The sequence below is a fragment of the Malaclemys terrapin genome, chromosome 12 (genome assembly GCF_027887155.1).
Source record: "Malaclemys terrapin pileata isolate rMalTer1 chromosome 12, rMalTer1.hap1, whole genome shotgun sequence".
Classification (NCBI taxonomy): Eukaryota; Metazoa; Chordata; order Testudines; family Emydidae; genus Malaclemys; species Malaclemys terrapin.
The window spans coordinates 11,047,124-11,065,606 of record NC_071516.1 but is presented as its reverse complement, the minus strand read 5'-3'; the positions used below and the strand labels follow the sequence as shown (position 1 = coordinate 11,065,606).

At 42.2% G+C, this 18,483-nt stretch overlaps 1 protein-coding gene across 3 annotated transcripts in view; it reads right to left on the bottom strand.

Annotated features, from left to right (window-relative positions):
* LOC128846562 (androgen-induced gene 1 protein-like) overlaps positions 1–18,483 on the bottom strand; it is a 35,276-nt gene that overhangs the window by 6,510 nt on the left and 10,283 nt on the right. Inside the window, exons 5-7 of one of the 3 annotated variants that reach the window (XM_054045751.1) lie at positions 15,395–15,546; positions 14,913–14,958; positions 3,106–3,168 (exon numbers count right to left, since the gene is read on the bottom strand). In XM_054045751.1, the coding sequence (XP_053901726.1) occupies positions 14,927–14,958; positions 15,395–15,546 (184 nt within the window). In that variant the 3' untranslated portion in view covers positions 3,106–3,168; positions 14,913–14,926. Of the gene's footprint in view, positions 1–3,105; positions 3,169–14,820; positions 14,959–15,394; positions 15,547–18,483 lie in introns of those variants that run through there. The other 2 variants (XM_054045750.1, XM_054045749.1) reach the window with 2 other exon arrangements.

Below are 18,483 nucleotides of genomic sequence, written 5' to 3'. Positions count from 1 at the left end.
AATCTCAGCCAGTTGGGGGGGGGCAGTGTGGGGGGGCTTGTCTGGGCCCCTTCAGGCAAGTAGAGTGCTGCGGTTTTTCTATTAACATTCAGCAGCACCAGAAAACAAACTAACCCCCCCCCCGCCATGAATTCTCTGGGATGATCACGGTACCCTTCCCCCCACCGCGTGGCTGGTATCAGGGAAGATCCCTGCAGGCACCAAACTACCCCCCCCCCGCCGCCGACCCCCCCCCTCGCCATGAATTCTCTGGGATGATCACGGTACCCTCCCCCCACCGCGTGGCTGGTAACAGGGAAGATCCCTGCTAGCCAAACGCGGAAAACTTCAGGGCCAATTTCCCATCTGCGCTTGGCTAACTGCAGGGAAGGATTTATTTTCCGCCACAGGCAAACAGCCCAGTAGGAACGGCCACCTCTGTCCCCTTAATTAAGTTCCCGTATTTCAACCAGGTTACCAGGAGTGATATCACTCTCCTGAGGATTACACAACAAGATAAAGAACGGATGTTGCTTGAATGCCAGCAAACACCGGGACCATACGCTGCCAGGCTTTGTCAGGCAATGATACCAGATTACTTGCTGCAAGCATGGCGTGGTCAAGTGTCCTACCATGGAGGAGGGAATAAGGATGCACTGCCCAGAAACCTTCTGGCAAGGCTTTCGGAGTATCTCCAGGAGAGCTTCATGGAGATGTCCCTGGAGGATTTCCGCTCCATCCCCATACACGTTAACAGACTTTTCCAGTAGCTACAGACTTTTCCAGTAGCTGAACTGACCGCGAATGCAAAGTCAGGCAAAGTAATCATTAAAAACCGTTTGCTTTTAAAACAAGTTTTATATTTTAAAAGGTAAACTCACCTGAGGTCCCTTCCATGGGGTCAGAGTCTTGGGTACTGGCTTGGGAGGCTTGGGAGGGTACTTCAGTCAGGGTGATAAAAAGATCCTGGCTGTTGGGGAGAATGGAGTGCTGTGTGCTCTCTGCAAGCTCATCCTCCTCCTCCTCCTCCTCCTCTACCCCATCGGCAGAATCCTCAGGCGTCGAGACTATCCCTGACCCAGAATCCACGAACAAAGGTGGGGTAGTGGTGGCAGCCCCCCCTAGAATTGCATGCAGCTCGGCGTAGTAGCGGCATGTCCGCGGCTCTGACCCGGAGCGACCGTTTGCCTCCTTTGTTTTTTGATAGGCTTGTCTGAGCTCCTTGACCTTCACGCGGCACTGCTCAGAGTCCCTATTGTGGCCTCTCTCCATCATGCCCTTGGAAATTTTTTCAAAAGTTTTTGCATTTCGTCTTTTAGAACGAAGTTCTGCAAGCACTGAATCCTCTCCCCATACAGCGATCAGATCCAGTACCTCCCTCACGGTCCATGCTGGTGCTCTTTTTCGATTATCAGCCTGCATGGTTACCTGTGCTGATGAGGTATCTGTGGTCACCTGTGCTCTCCACGCTGGGCAAACAGGAAATGAAGTTCAAATGTTCGCGGGGCTTTTCCTGTCTACCTGGCCAGTGCATCCGAGTTCGGATTGCTGTCCAGAGCGGTCACAATGATGCACTGTGGGATAGCTCCCGGAGGCCAATACCATCGAATTGCGGCCACACTAACCCTAATTCGAATTGCTAAAATCGATTTTGGCGCTACTCCGCTCGTTGGGGTGGAGTACAGAAATCGATTTAAAGGGCCCTTTACATCGAATTAAATGGCGTCGTTGTGTGGACGGTTACAGGGTTAATTCGAATTAAAGCTGATAAATCCGAATTAAAGTCGTAGTGTAGACCAGGCCTATGATTCTATGATTCCGTTTGCCTATCAGCCACTAGAGGGCACAGGGATGCTGTGAATCCCATTGATAGAGATAGAATGATGCCTTTGGAGAGGTGATAACATGTATAAACATTATTTATACTGGTTTATTCATTATCATCACGGACTCTACCCACAGCAATTTTTTTGGTGTTAGCCAAATTGTTTTGTAACCCTGCTGGCTGGGAGTTGTTTTATAATTAGTAGTTATAAAACAGCTTCTTTCATTATCTTCTCTGGCATTTTCCTCTTGTTACAGAGTACCTATTCCAGAAGATAATTGCTTTCTGTTGTCTGTTCTGGCCAGTCATTCCTATATATTTCTGGAGTGAAACAGAAGTGATTTATAAGCATAATAAAACACACTCACACACACAAAAATCCAGCTGTAGCCACAAAAAAGGTCTCCTAAAGATTGTTCACATGTGCTTTAATCAGCATTTCCCTTCACAGTTATAAATATCACATGAAGTAGGAAGTGACTTGATTTGTGCAAAAATGAATCCAATATTTTTTTAAAAGGGAAGAATATTACAGGCCATTATTATAGTGCACTCTCTAAATGGCCGAGATAAGAGATCTAAATGTATGTCACTGGCTGTTTTCATTTCTCAGACTTTGGGTTTTAAATAGAAATCATATGAAAAAAATAAAAAACAACAAAAAAACAAGAGGATCTCATCTTTAATTGTTCTGGGACAGATTCTGCCACCCTGACTTATGCTGAGTAATAACTTCATCCATCATTTCAATGGGACTATTCATAGTGCAAGGTGTTAACAGACAAGAGTAAGTGACAGCGTGGGGCTCTTGCAGTTCTTGAAAGGAGCCAAACTGAGAGCTCTGGAGACAGGGGTGGCTCCAGCACCAGCGCCCCAAGCTGCAATTCGGCCGAAGGCTGCCTGACTGCCATGCTTGGGGCGGCAAAATACTGTCTGGAGTGTGAAGTTCTTTCTCCCCAGAGTATATGTAGCATGGGCAGCAGCAGTACAAGCTTCCCCACAACAATGAGCCAATATGTCTCAAAGCTGCATTAGGGAAGAAAGAATAGTTCAGTCTCAATGGCTCAGTGTCCCTGGCTTCTCTGCTGAGACTGCCACAAAAGGGCCAAGCAGTGCCAACTGAGATGGTGGTTGTTTTACATGGACAACCCTCAACTAGGAACTGATTGATAACTACTAACCTGTGCAGCGCTGATGACTTACCACTAGTTGACACGGTTTAGGAAGGAAATTCCACATGGACTGGTATTTCAGAATTGTCCGACGTGAAGTTTCTAGCACCTTCTTCTGAAGTATCTGATACTGGCCATTCTGTTGGGAGTCTCATATCCAGTTATTAAGCTGGCTTCTTATTTGCTATGTTCCTGTTCACAGTAAGGGTCAAATACAACAGTCCTTACTCAGAAAATTACCATTGAATTCAAGGTGAGTGGAGTTTGGGGACTGCCTGGTTTGGCCCTAAGAAAATACCCATTATAGACGGACCCATATTTAAAAATGGACTCTGCTAACGCCATTTAAAAATGCTTTTCCTACTCAATATGGACTAAATTAAATTCACTTTAAAAGGTGCTCTAAATTGACTAGGGACCTAGTTATACAGTTTAATGCACAGTTACATAGTTTACAGGACCTCATTTTTTGCTAAAGGCTAGGTAGGAATAGAGGGATTGGCTTTAACACACTTTTGCTATGTCCAGACAAAAAACCTAGTTCCTGTCAAAACATATTTTCTTAGAGCCTGATTCTGTGAGGTGTCAAGTGTCAGAGTTACCAGGCTAACTGCATGTCTGACCTCTCTTGGTCTTTCGAACACCACCCCTACTGCCCTAAATTAGAACACTGAGCCCAATCAGCAGCGGGTGAGACTCAGCATAGCTCCAATGAAATCAATAAAGCTAGCTAGATTTATACCAGCAGATGATCTGGCCCTAGCTCTAAACTAATTCCTCCCTTCTTCCTGTGTCATTAGGGACATATATTGCCTTACTTATGCCGCAATCCAGCCTTTAAACAGCGTTGAAGCACTATAGAATTAATCTCTTATTTCAGAAGAGATATTATAGGGTTGTCAATTTTGGTTGGACATATTTCTGGAGGTTTCATCACATGACGTAATCTTTAATTGAAGATGAATCTTTAATTCCTGGAGACTCCAGGACAATCCTAAAGGCTTGACAACCCTATGATATTACCCTGAATGGGAGAAACTTGATAACAGTTTAAAACTGATTTGGAGATTGGGTCAGATTCCTAGCTGGTGTAAGTCAGGATAGGCCCACAGACTTCAAGATTCTGGCCTGGTATCTTCTTAAAGTGCAGGTCTAGTCTGAAAAACCATTCTGTAAAAATGACATTGTGGGGCTCCATGTTTCCTGTATGTCAATGTTTTCTGTATCACATGTGCTCAGTTTACAAGTGACAATAATGTTTTTCCTAACTGCCAGCCTTGCAAATTCAGCCTGGGCTCTCAGCATAAAGTGGGTCTCTTTCCTTCTTTTATCTTCATCAATAATGAAGGGTGTGCAGACCACACTGGGATCTCAGTTACCTCTGCATAAATAAATGGAGATGTCCTATCTCCTAGAACTTGGAGGGAGCTTTGAAAGGTCATTGAGTCCAGCCCCCTGCCTTCCCTAGCAGGACCAAGTACGGATTGTGCCCCAAATCCCTAAATGGCCCCCCTCAAGGATTGAACTCCTTTGGGTGGTCCTCACTCTCCATGACATTACACTGAGGTGGATGATTAGGAGGCAAAGAATGCTCTTACTCAGAAAGGCAAAGGGGAGACCCCAGAGATATTCTTTGAAGTTATTCACCAGGATAGTCTCCCCAGAAGCACTGCAGGAGTGGAAGGCCTTTGCAAGATATAGTGGGAAGCATGGTGTGTGGGGTAATACCTTTTATGGGACCAACATCTGTTGGTGAGAGAGACAAGCTTTCGAGCCACACAGAGCTCTTCTTCCTTTGATTGAGAGCTAAAACTACACTGTCAGCTACAATGCATGTTACAACCATTTACTTCAATGGGCAGCATTATTGTTTGTGCCTTACCCTGGCACGCACTGGGCATTTATATCTTATGGAAACTAACCACATTTCTTTTCCTATAAGCATGATATAAACTGTTGAATTTTCATTATTCAAATCTGCTGCAGGAGGGGGGTGGGCACAGATTGCGACTGCATCATCCTGGTGGACACCTTTCTGGAGCAGCAAAAGGGGGATGGGTGGGAGGGAGTAGGCGGCTCGTAGCTGACATCCGCCACCACCACCAATAAATAATAAATTGTAAAGACAAGTACTTATATGCCCAAGTTCCCTCCAGGGGATCTGACTCTTTGGTCCAGGCCTGGGTTTATGGTGAGACTTGGGCTCAGCAACATAGGGCAGAAATCGGGGTCCACTGTAAGAGGGCAGGACTGGAGCTGACTTTCCAGCTGGCTGTCATCAGCGGAGTCCCAAAAAGATCCCGGCCCTCTTGGGGGCAGCCCCTCTCTGGGATCCTCCTGCTCATCCGCTGATGGGTCCAGCCTGATCCTGGGTGTGAGGGAGCAGTCTCCAAACAGTGCCTTGAACGGGGCATACTGTAATGGTGTAGAATCCAGTCCAGTTCATCCAAAATCAGACAGGTCGCATGTGCCCTACTGGATTGTCTCCTTTTATTCCTCGTTTCAGTGTACTGTCTCCTGAGTAGTTTGCTCTTTATCTGGCACTAGTCGGCATCCTGGTTGTTAACCACAAAAAGGGTTTTATTCCTGTGGCTGGTCACAAGAGCTTCCTGAATAAATGCTTCTCCCCAGATGGCAATGAGATCTAGGATCTCAGCACGACTCCGGACAGCTGCATGAGGCATACTGTGGAGCTTCGGGAGGGCTACTGCAGTTGTATCACCACAATAATGATACATTGGGATCCAGGAGCATTTAGGCAAAATCTGGCTCTGCACCACCCTTTAAAGGGTAGAAGGGTCATCCTGGAAAATTGACACCGGGGCAGAAAGAGTACACAAGTAAAGAAACGGGTCAGTAATGGTCGACCTGCACAGCATTGTGAGATAGCTGTTGGAAGCATGCAGAAAGTGTTGTGCAGCAATTGCGTGCACGCACAGAAGACGGAACTAATTCAATCTGAAGCAAATTTAGTACACTTTGCAAGTGGACTCCACAGCTCCTGATAAATGTGGAGTTAGTGCATAATGATGGGTTGCACTGTGTATGCGCAAGTGTTTTCAAACCAGATTAACTCAATTTGATCCAGTTTAAAATCCCTGTGTAAATAAGCCCTTAGTCTTATTTGCCTAGGGTGAAATTCACTCCTGTGCAGAGGGCCCACACAGAAACAGCAATGTTTTCCCCATCTCATTAGCCTGCAGCTCTGTACCTACCAGCTCTGTACCATCCCCAGTGCAGGGGTGTACCTAAATGGCAGTTTTCCATTAATATGCATCCATCCTACAAAAAAGGTTAGCATAGTAGAAGAATCAATTTGCACTGTTCCTCCCTGCACCGTTTTGTATTCAAACTCATTTGCACCCACAACCTTCCACACACAATAATATGCACATGCAAATCACAGACTTTACACAACTACCATTTCTAGTGAGACATCTAAGAATAGAATGGCCATACTGGGTCAGACCAATGGTCCATCTAGCCTAGTATTCTGGCTTCCAACAGTGGCCAATCCCAGGTGCTTCAGAGGGAATGCCCAGAACATGTATTCATTAAGCCATCTATCTTATTTCCATCTGCAAATGTTGTTTGCACCAAGAGAACAAATGGTTAAATGTCAAAATTGTATTATTTGAGCCCACAAATAATTGTGAATGTAAATTTATTTGCCTGGAAATAATACAATGCGCACATCATGAATACCTCAGATCAACAGCGAGGTCAGTTTGGAGAATATGGTTTTAATGGCTAAGTTTAGCTGATAAGCATTTAATTACTGAAAAAATAAGTGACTTTGTAGCAATGCATCATTTCAGCAAACAAATCTTTGGGTGCCTTTCTTACAATCAGTACGAAAGGGAGTGAGTAATTGGTCTCTGATTTAGTGTGGTCAGTGGTCTTCCATCAGCTGCACTAAAAGCTCCTATGGACCCCACTGGATGTGTTTAATCGCAAGCTGAAAATGCAGCTGTTCCTTGAACTGTAAAATTCCTGCTTTTTCCTAGAATTAAATCATTATTGTCAGGGTTGAACATACTCATTTGCAAACACTGCTAGAACACAGTGGAAAGTAATTTTTTCAAGTGAACAGAACTCTATCTAGAATTACTTTCTCTATTCAGCTAACGAAAAGCGAAAGCTGGTTCTACTAAACAGGATATTTGTCTACCAATATTTCTGCAGTGGAATAATCAGTTCACTGATCAACAAAAACAAAAAACGGCAACAGTTTTCCTTGCAAGTTGCTTTCAGATGCGAATGCTGCGATGTCCTGATGGTTTTTTTAGTAAAACATCTTGGTTTATTTCCCTCTAACACATACATTTTTCTCTAGAATTGTAGTTTTGTAGACAAAATTCTACCTTCACTTACACCCTAGGACTCAGAGTGTAGTAAATGATATTATATGGGCGTAAGCAAAGGTAGAATTTGTCCCACCATTTTTTTTCTTTACTGTTACAATGCTAAATAAAACAAATATTGAGGTATGGAAAAAAGTTTAACCAGCAGCGGTTATTAGTGTTCTTCTCACTTTCCACGCATAAAGACCTGATCTTGAATGCTGCCTTAGGACACACATGAAAAGGACGATGGTCTCCTTTTTAGATCTCTTTTATGCACATCACCAAACCACAAAACAAGTAGTATGAATGTCAGTCTCTGCTCAGACAAGAGTCAGGACTTGCAAATAAGTGGATTTGCAGGTCAGAGCTACTATGCAATCAGAAGCCTTTACTTCACCTGTGTATACTGGATGAAATCCTGTCCCCTTCCCTCTTCTGGCAGCAAAATGGCCAAAGTGCAATGGAATTGCCATGTTCTGTTAACACCGCAAAGCCAAAATATAGAAGGGACATGGAAACGAGCCATATGGACCCATGTACTGCAGAATGCTCCATTTTGCAGCGTCATGTAGGGAGCGTTGTAGGTGAACTGCAGAACTGACAGGGGCACAAGTAATGGTTCTGTGACCTGCACAGCTCCACTGGCCACAAACTGCATAAAATCCACGGGGAAAATCATAATGGACGTCACCTCACAGCCCATGTCTCACTGCAGTAGAAATCACAATGTCATGCAGGGCCGGCTCTAGGATTTTTGCCGTCCCAAGCACAAACAATTTTGGCTGCCCCCCGTTTTTTTCTTACCCCACCCCTGACCCCGCATCAGCTCCGCCCCTTCCCCAAATCCCCAGCCCTGCCTCCTCCCCCCAGTCTCTCAAGCCTAGGAGGGAGGGAGGGAGAAGTGGTGTGTGCGCCGCGGCCACTCGGAGTCTCCCCCTCCCTCCCAGGCTCTCAAACCTGGGAGGGAGGGGGAGCAGCGGCGTGCGAATCAGCTGTTTCGCAAGCCGCGGCTACTTGGGATCTCCCCCTCCCTCCCAGGTTTGAGAGCCTGGGAGGAAGGGCGAGCAGCAGTGTGCGAGCGGCAGCAGCGGAGGTGAGCTAGGGCAGCCGGGGCACATTTTTAGGGGCAGCATTCTGGCACCGGCCATGCTGCCCCTAAAAACGTGCCGCCCCAAGCACCAGCTTGTTTTGCTGGTGCCTAGAGCCGGCCCTGATGTCATGTGACTTATGTATACTAATACTCTCTTCCTTTCATCATCCAGTCTCAAGCTGATTGTTAAAGCTTTAGGAAACTTGGTTTCTCAGCGCGGGGCTAAATTCGACCACCATATCTATAATTGTAGGAAATTTTCACTGACATTTAGATCCAATTGTCATGAGTATCACAGAAATATAAGTAAAATAAAATAAGCTAATGGAAATTGTTCAATAGTATGAGAAGACAGAAATTGGCTTTAGGTCACCTTCCAGTTAATCTCAAACCATAAGGGGCCCATGAAGGTATTAAGGATTTACTACTAGCTCCAGTTCTACTCAACAAGTTCAGAGTGAGCCACAAGCAGATACTTCAGCCTCACTGTCTGAAGTTAAAAACCCAGCGGAATGTCCCAACAGAGGTTGGATTTTTAGTACCAATTCTTTGGGTGCTCCCCCAAAATATGCTAGGAGTGGGTACCTCAAACCCCCTCTCCCCCCCACACACAACCACACAAACCCACACGTAAAAGCACTCTCTCTGCCTCAAAGAGCAAATAGTTTAAATTAGAGCTTGCAGTCTCGATTAGGTAGAATGATCTGGTGACTTAGGCACAGGACCAGGAGTCAGGAGACATGGTTTCTGTTCTCAGCTCTGTCACCGACTTCTTGAGTGGCTTTCCCAAATCACACCACCTCTCTGGAGTGTCATTTCCTCACTTGTAAAATGGGCAGAAATGCTTACCTCACAGAGGTATCGTGAGGCTATAGTAATTGATGTGTGTGAAGTATGCCGAGACCTTTGTCTGGAAAGTGCAATATGATGCAAAGAATTATTTTTCAATCAGATCTCTTCCCATCCTAGAATCCTACAACATCCCAAAAGTCAATGGATACTTCTTTGGCCACCTCTGACCTGCTTCACAAGTGTTGTATGCCCCTAGCTCTGTTACATGCAGTCTGCAAAGTCTCTTCTGCTTTAACATATTTAAACCACCCATGATTAAATGAGATGCCATATTACACAGGTGCAATCATACTTTTTTTACATTTTGCACATAACCAGAATGTCAGAAGTAGGCGATACACAACTGTCTTAAATGGTTTTCTGCTCATGAATGATGCATAATTTCAATTTAAAAATGACTCAGAATTTGTAACAAAATGTACATATTGTATGACTCACACCATTGGCACTCTTCCTTCCGACAGATTTTTAACAATAACGGAAATAAGCCTGACTTGTATCGTTCTGAGAATTTTGACTATGGGTGTACTAAATAGTTCTCTTTATGATTCCCATCCTGTTTGTGCTTTAAATGAGGCACAGCTGTAACCAGCTATTTCAACCAGTTGTATAACTGGTGGCATAATCCTACTGCATGTGAAGTGAGTGAACTACCCCCCAGTAATGCAATATCTCACATTTCCAATGTTTTTTTAAAAATCTTCCAGGTTATGACAATTATAAGCGAGCTGTACAACAATTCATGCTCACAATTATGACAAATGTGCATATGAATTGCATAATTGTGAAGACATATGCTAATCACATGTATTTGCATATGTGTCCTTGAACAATCATAGTAACCACATAATTGCCTACCTTAACTTGTTTGAGAGGTTGTTGTCCTTTAGTTATGCAATAAACAATCATAACATTTCCAGATTTTGATCCTTGAAAATTCAGAATCTAATGATTCTACTATTTATTATAAAAATGTAATAGGAAGTTCCGTTAATCAATATATGGCCTTGGAGAGAGACACAGAAATGTCTGATCACAAGTTCATGAATGGCTGCCTGCCTTGGTCCATCCTGCCAGTGGCCGCATCCTGCATATGGTCTTACCCTATATATATGGCCCTCCCAAAACACATTCCCGATCCATCAGCTGGGTGTCTCCATCTTCACACCTCTGATGCAGGCTTGAAACCTGAATTTACTTATCACAGCCACAGTTCACAGTCCTAAACCTGCAGAGAGGCAAGAGTTTCTCCTTTCTGTTTAAAGGGCAGATCCTGCAGAGGGGCCATGAAGCTGTTAATTGAGAATTCCTCCTGCATTGCCCTAACATAGGAACGGATAGAATGCCTTTGTGCTCCGTCAGTTCCTATTTGTAATAGGCCCTGGGGACTATTACCATCTTGTGCAAATTAGAACTGCTTTGAGGCTAAAATAACTTGTGCTGGCCCTCAGCTAAACTCAGGATAAGGTGGAGGGCAAAGCATAAAGCAGGCTTTGTTTTCTGTTCCTCTCTGGGTCCTGTACCCAACAGAGATCAGCCAGATCCACAGATCAAGCCTACCTATACTGGACTTAGTGTTATCTACTATATTATGCCACAAAATGCTTGCTGCACAAAATAAGAAATAGGGACTATTTAAAAGTTTTGATACCTTATTATGACACAGATAAAACTCAATTTTTGGTTTTTAATTTTGTGGAACATTGCTATCCTTACCAAGTGTCTACTGAGGGCTGTTTTACAAGTTTATTTTATCATGCTTCTGGGGTAAAATGTACAACCATTATAAACAAACATTGAAAACCATAATCACAACTAGTTAGAATGTTCTCTATTTACACAATCTCAGACAAAACACAATTAAAACAGATTAAGTCTGAGTTTATATTACCCTTAAATTATTAGTAACAATGTTATTAAAAACACTGAGCATTGGATAACCAGGGGATTTATATCTGAAGTTACCACCAAAGTGAATTCTTCATCACGTCAAGGAACGTGGGAATACTGAATAAGACCAATGGTACAACCAGTCCAGTATTTTGTCTCCAATAGAGGCTATTACCAGCTGCTTCAGAAGAAGGGGCAAGAACTCCTACAGTATTCAGTTCTAGAATAACTTGCTCACAGGAAAAATCTCCTCTTAATCCAAATAGTTAAGAGGCTGGTTTAAGCCCTGAAGCATGAAGGCTTATATGGTGTTATTTTTTAAATGTTTAGTTATAACTTTGGACATTTCTATGAATCCTGCTAAGTTCCTGGGGTTAGTTTCACACGGGGACTTTAAGCATTACACTGCTCAGCATTGCAATATCTAACTCCTATGTCCCCTGCTTCTTAATGGAATTGTTAGCTCCAAGTTAGGTGCCCAGGATTACATAGGGGAGAGATAGGGGCCAGATTCATAAGGTATGTAAGTAATATTTAGGCGCCACAGACATTCTCAAAATCGCTGCTCAGTTGCCACCTAACCTTTATTGGTGGCAAAGTTTCCACTGATAGGAATGCACAAAAACACCTAAGTCCTGATGCTACCCCACAGCTAATGAGCTACTTGGAGCCATTGCTCATGCCTATTCCCTGACAGACGTCTCAAACTGTGCAGCCTGATCTGGCAGGTGTACTTGAAGCATGTCTACCTCCAGTCAAGAGAACTGGGGGCAAGCTGGGAATTTGGGGGGCTGGTTTGTGTCCCTTTGGTAATCTACCTCTTGGTTCATATAGCTGAATGATGATCCATTGTTGTGACCTATGTAGGGTACAGGTAGGGGTTGACTGTCACACATGCGTAGGGTATGAAGGAAGGATTAAGGGTAGATCCTTGTGGGTTTGGGTTTGGCCCACAGGCTGGCAGGGGTTCCGAAACTGGTGAGCAGGCAATATACATATGATTAGGTTTACACAATTTTAAGTGGAATAACAATATTTTAAATTTTGCACTCTGTCTGTTTTAGCAGAAAAATATATCATTATGGAGACTCATAATTTTAAAACAATTATTGCAAGTTATCAAGGTGGCATGTGCACAAAAACAGATCTCACGTCAGCATTAGTGGTGAAACATTCTTTTCTTTCAGAGTAGCAGTCATGTTAAGTCTGTATCCGCAGAAAGAACAGGAGTACTTGTGGCACCTTAGAGACTAACCGATTTATTAGAGCAAAAGCTTTCGTGGACTACAGCCCAACTAACCAATTTATTAGAGCACTTTGGGCTGTAGTCCACGAAAGCTTATGCTCTAATAAATCGGTTAGTCTCTAAGGTGCCACAAGTACTCCTGTTCTTTTCTTGTTTGCTGTATTTTCCTATTAGTAACTGTTATACCCAGTATCAACTGTTCTAACCCTCAAAAGTAAATAGCACAAAATTACAATAAGTTATCTGATTAGGTATGACAAAAGTGCTTTTTTTAGACCTCAACATCTTTAGGTTATTCACATAAAACATCATAGATACAAATCCCAAGCTCAGAGGTTATTTATATTCAGCATTTTAAAAAGATTAAACGTTCTTCAGTAATGTTTTGAATTGATTACAAAACAAAATACTATCTGTTTCTAGCAAAATTCAAGACATCTAACGGAGTTTTACTGATTTATAAACCACATCTGGCTATGATGATTTGAACACTATTGTCATAAGCAGAGCCATCCCTTGGGTATGGCAAATCGGGGCAACTGTTCCCACGCTTTGGGAGGCCCTGTGGGCTGGTGCAATTAGTCGGTGTGGTTGGTCCCGGAAGTGACGGGTCAGTCCCAGAAGTGACAGATTCATCACTTCCGCCCCGGGCCCTACACCCCCATAGGGACAGTCCTAGTCACAAGGTACAATAAGCTTTGCAAGATTGAGTCAGTGACATGAAATTTAATACTGGATATTAGAATTCTGGAAAGACTGAGTTGGAGAGCTGGATTAATTATTACCAGCTGAACCCTACCACCACAGAAACACCATTTTACAGGACAGGGAGTGTGGTTCAGGCTTCCCTGCATCCCAATGATCCTCAGCCACCATTATCACCCCTTTAGAGCTGTTGGCAACCCACATAAGTTAGAACAACTTTGGGCTGCTCTCACTAAAACCAAGGGACTGGATTGAGGCACATCGAGGCTAGTCTCTGAGAAGCACAAAGACCAACTTTGACCCCATCTCCTCCTGAGTTCTGCTGTGTGTTCTTTGGGCACATCCATAAATCTGGTCCTATATTTAACTTGTTCTTCTGAGTTTGTGCAACTGTTACAAGAAACAATTTATTGAAAGCAGTTAGGAAGATAAAGCACTGGAATAAGTTAGAATAATGGTCTACAAAGATTTGAAGGGTGTAAACTTCAACAAGGGAGAGGCTGACCCAAGTGAATATAACTAGAATCAATTGGGGAGGACGGGGTGACTGAGAGAATGAAAATTTAGTTTGAACAGTAGGAGAACTGTCCTAATACCAAGGTCTATTAGACTGTGTAATATTCTTCCCAAGAGAAGTGGTGGAGCCCTATTTTAAGGGCTTGTCTACACTTTGCGGTCGATCGCCGCTCGTCGATTCCCTGCTGATTGCTCTCCTGTCGATTCCTGTACTCCACCGGATCAAGAAGAATAGAGGGAGTCTCCCAGCGACATCGCGTAGTGCGGATCCCGTGGTAAGTAGGTCTAAGCTACGTCGATTTGAGTTATGCTATTCACGTAACTCAAATTGTGTAGCTTAGACCTAATTTTCCCTGTAGTGTAGACAAGGCCTTAGAGTGGACAAGGCACTCAAGAAAAGAGAAAGAACAATCCAGGATTGATCTTCAGGGCATTAGTTTATAAATATTTTCCATTTCCAATACCAGGGGTCCAAGTTGAAATATACCACAATATTAGCCACCCATTACGAGGCAAATTACAGCAATTAAATATTCTCCTGTAGATTCAAAATCCTAAATCTGGCTTGGCTATAAATGCAATTGAAAGGTTGTTAATGTATTTAATCCATCCAAAGAAGGCCTGAGATTAATTATGCTTCATGTACTTAGTAGGATGTTATTATGAGTCAATATTTTGCAAGCATCTGGATAGTTATTTTTATTTTTAGATTGAAATAAATGGTATATTAGGGTTCATAAGGTAATATTTTGTTGGTCTTGAAATCAAGATTAATGATTAAAGTGGCAGTTTAATGATATGGCTGATGTTTAAGCTCCCTGTAATATTATTTAATACAGGACTGTTCTAACAAATGTTGGACATAATGTAGTGACATTTAGAGCCTAATACAGTTCTTGAACTGACCCTGGGAGAAAATTGTAACTTCTTTGAGCATTAAAACCCTAAGGTTAGCCAGAACCAGATCCTCTTGGGTAAAAAATGCCAAGCATTCTCCTGGCCTCAATATGTATGTGCATGTGCACACACAGAGATACAGGAAGGAATATATATGTAAACCATTTTTTCTATATAACTGGAGTGGGAGTTTGTTAGAAGCATTGAAATCTTGATTACAAATTAGCTTTTTTCCTTATAGATTGCTTGACTGCTTATCGGTATAGAAATATTTTTATTGCTTTGAACAATATATTTGAGAGATGACCGAGTATATTTCAAAACAGTGCAAGTTGGCATCTCGATTTAAAAATATAAAATGTTCATAAATGAACTCGCACTTTTTGTGACCTACTTTCAGCTTCCTCTCTATCCTTGCTTCTTATATTTTCGAAAGTCACCTGCAAGAAAGGAACAAATTAAAATTAAGTAGTGTGGACATTTCAATCCTGGCCTGCATTTCCATTGGCGGGACTCTCCTAAGTATAGATTTCTATTCCTTAAGAATTGTTTCAAGTTGTCTAATGGCTCTATATCAACTAGAGACTAAACTGAGGCCACTAAACTCATTCTCGCTTTTAACTCAAGCACGATTTCATCCTAGATTTCCAGAGATGAAAATTGCACTGAAGCAGCAGATATTTACTTATAAAGTTCCTTATTAGATACAATCAATCATTCAAGAAATTTATGTTCTATGGAAAGAGATGAGAAAGCTCTGTGCTGACCACTGTGGTGAGGGAAAGATTTAGACAGAAGATTTCTCTGCTAACACATATTTACTGTCCTTATCCCAATTAAAATCCTGTAACAACGAAAATTCTCTACATTGCTTACCCCATAATAACTTTGTTAGATGCTCTCCAAGTAAGTAGAATCCTATCATTACGAGGTAGGAAATGGTAAAAAGTACCGCCTTTCCAGGTACGCCTAATACTTCTAAAATTGGGTATGCCCAAATTCCTGATGCATAATTTACCCATAGTACCCTAAAGCAATGAAAGACAAACAGTATTGAGAAACAGAACTAGACATATCTACATTTTAGTTTGCTTGACGATTATAAATTGGCTTTATTTCTAAAGCCATATGAAAATCTCCATTCTTGTCACTTTTAATTTTGCATTTAAAAGGAACATTTGGTAAATTAGTTAAATTTTCAAGCAATTTTTTTCCAAAATGTTCATAAATATTTATATATTTCAGTTAAAATTAAAATAGCTTTGTTTTGATTTAAACTTTTCTCTGCAGTAACAGCAACGTAAGGGGATTTAATGGAGTGTAGTGAGGATAAATTAGTATTTATAAAGTGATCTGAGATTATTGAGGAAAGGCTCTAAGAGTCAAATGTAATATAATTACTATCATTTAAACAATTACACGTAATAATGGTTTCAAATTCTCTCGCGCCTCTGAACAGAGATTGGCAAAGCATTTTTCAGCCATTGCTTAAGTCACAAAACTGCAGATTTGCCAAACAACAAGTTACAGTATATATCATATGTGCACACAAGAAATTCTTCATTGTGCCAACCTGTGTTACTATCAGATGTTCTTTTAAGTGTGTGTGCATTCTGTCATTTAAACACAGAATATTAAAATAAAACAATACTGAAGGCCAAATATTCAAAATCTTGTGCAAGACAAGCCCAGAAAGATTGTGCAAACACTTCTGTATCCACAACTGAATTGTCAGCACAAATCAGGGTACCTGAACCTCTAACTAGGTTCTTGTGGGTGCAAATATGCAAATTTGAATTCATATTATGAAGTGTAAAAATTAGCCTGCAAAATGGGAGGCTGATCATGAGCGCTTCTGAAAATGTATCCGTGTGTGAAATGTATAGAGCAGTGATTCTCAAACTAGGCGGCCAGCACATCCCTCGGCCCGCACTGCTTCCCACAGCCCCCATTGGCCTGGAATGGGGGACCGCAGCCAGTGGGAGCCACGATCGGCCAAACCTGTGGACGTGGCAGGTAAACAAACTGGCCCAGCCCGCCAGGGGCTTTCCTTGAACAAGCAGCGGACCGGCTTTGAGAACCACTGGTATAGAGGACCTTCAACATTGGATATGTGCAGCTAACCTCACTTGGGCCAACAGTGGGATTTGAACCTGTGCCTAAAAACACAAGCCTGTCACTTGTGCTAAATGACCGTTCTCTAGGTGTAAGCAGTAGCAGATTCATAAACCTCTGTCCACAAGAAAGATAAGTAACACATAACTGAATGGTGAATTACACATCCAACTGTTTGTGCACACAAATCCAAATTCTATTTGTATGAGCAAACAAAGCATTTCTGAATGAAAACTGTCATCACTGAAAGCCTATCTACCTCTTATGACTGGTAATTAAGCAATGTTGTTTTTGCATGAACAAGTTTTGCATGGATATGGACTGGATGTCCTTTGAAAATGTGACCCTAAAGATGCAACACAAACCCACACAACCAGAGAATTCTGAGTTACAATTGCAACAGACATTATAGCAGGTACAGAACTGCCTCAACCCTAGGAACATTTTATTGTAATGGTTATTTAAATATTTTATGCTGTTCCAAAACTGGAAAATGTATAACTAAAGATTAGCTAAGATTTTTAATAAGTCCTCCATATCCCCTGCTGAGCACAGAATCATCCATATTTTCCTCACTCCCACCTTTGAGGCACCATGTAGTAGCTGCCAGTCTTCCACCTGAGGACTAACCGACCTTCATTCCCAATCAATGTTACCTCACAATTGGTCAGAGAAGTCACGGATGGACAATCTGAAGGATTCCATGCCCCAGGGTTAAGGTCCAGATTTTTAAGATGTTTAGATACCTAACTCTCATTGATTTCATTGGGAGTCAGGTGCCTAAATACCTTTAAAAATCTGGCCTTAAGTGCTCACAATGCCTGTTGGCCCAAGCAACAAGGTCTCGGGAATCAAAACTACATCTGTTACTCTGCAGAACACTAGCAATAAATCTGAGAATCTTATGCCCTCTCTGGTTTCTGTGGAAGGCAGCGGAGGTATGATAAAGACAGCGCTCTCTGGAAGGGACAAATAATTACTTATGAAGCGCTGCATTGTTTCAAATAACTCTTAATATTTCTAATTAATCCTCACAGCCATTTGATGAAGGAGACAATGAAGTGACTTGCCCAAAGTCACAGAGTAAATAAGTGTCAGCCCAACTAGGTCTTTTGGCTTACAGGTCAAATATTGCATAGAATGGAATTGTCACTTGAAATAGAGGATGGCAGATGCATTTTTCTGCATCCAATTAGCAGCATCTGCTATCAACACTTGGGACTGATGTCACCAGATAGTTATGCACTGCTACATCATCCTTCCAGTGAGAAGTCTGAAACTAAATAAAGAGAAACTTATCAAACAAGAGTGTGTTATGTGGGAGAATTTGAATAAGAGGAAACTGAGTAAGAGGAAAAACAGAACTGCACTAAAATTTACACTAGTAATAAAATAGAAATCACTAACAGAAAGAGGGTTTGAACTTTATTGTAAAGCCTTTCAAAATAACATTTCCTGAACATTCATTCTCTTAGCTGTTGTCAAGGCTGACTCCCCACTCTGTCACTCCGAGTGCAGAAAGTGGGGGCCCACAAGGATTCTAAAAATTAATACTCGCCACTCCAGGCTTGCATTAAACTCTCAAGGTTACAGCTTTTCCCTGACCTTGGCTTGGTAAATGCTGCCACCACCCAAATGCAAAAAATACCCCTTGGACCCAGGAACACTTGGGAATTCCTCCCTGTGGTGTACCCTCAAGCCCTTTCACCTCCCCTCCCCCCGCCGAAGAGCTGAGAAAGAAAACAAAGGAAATTAGCTGTGCTACCAGCTAATCAAACATGCACAAACCTCTTAGACACCAAAAATCCAATCCTGTTCTTTTAAAAAGGTAAATTTTATTAAAAACAAAA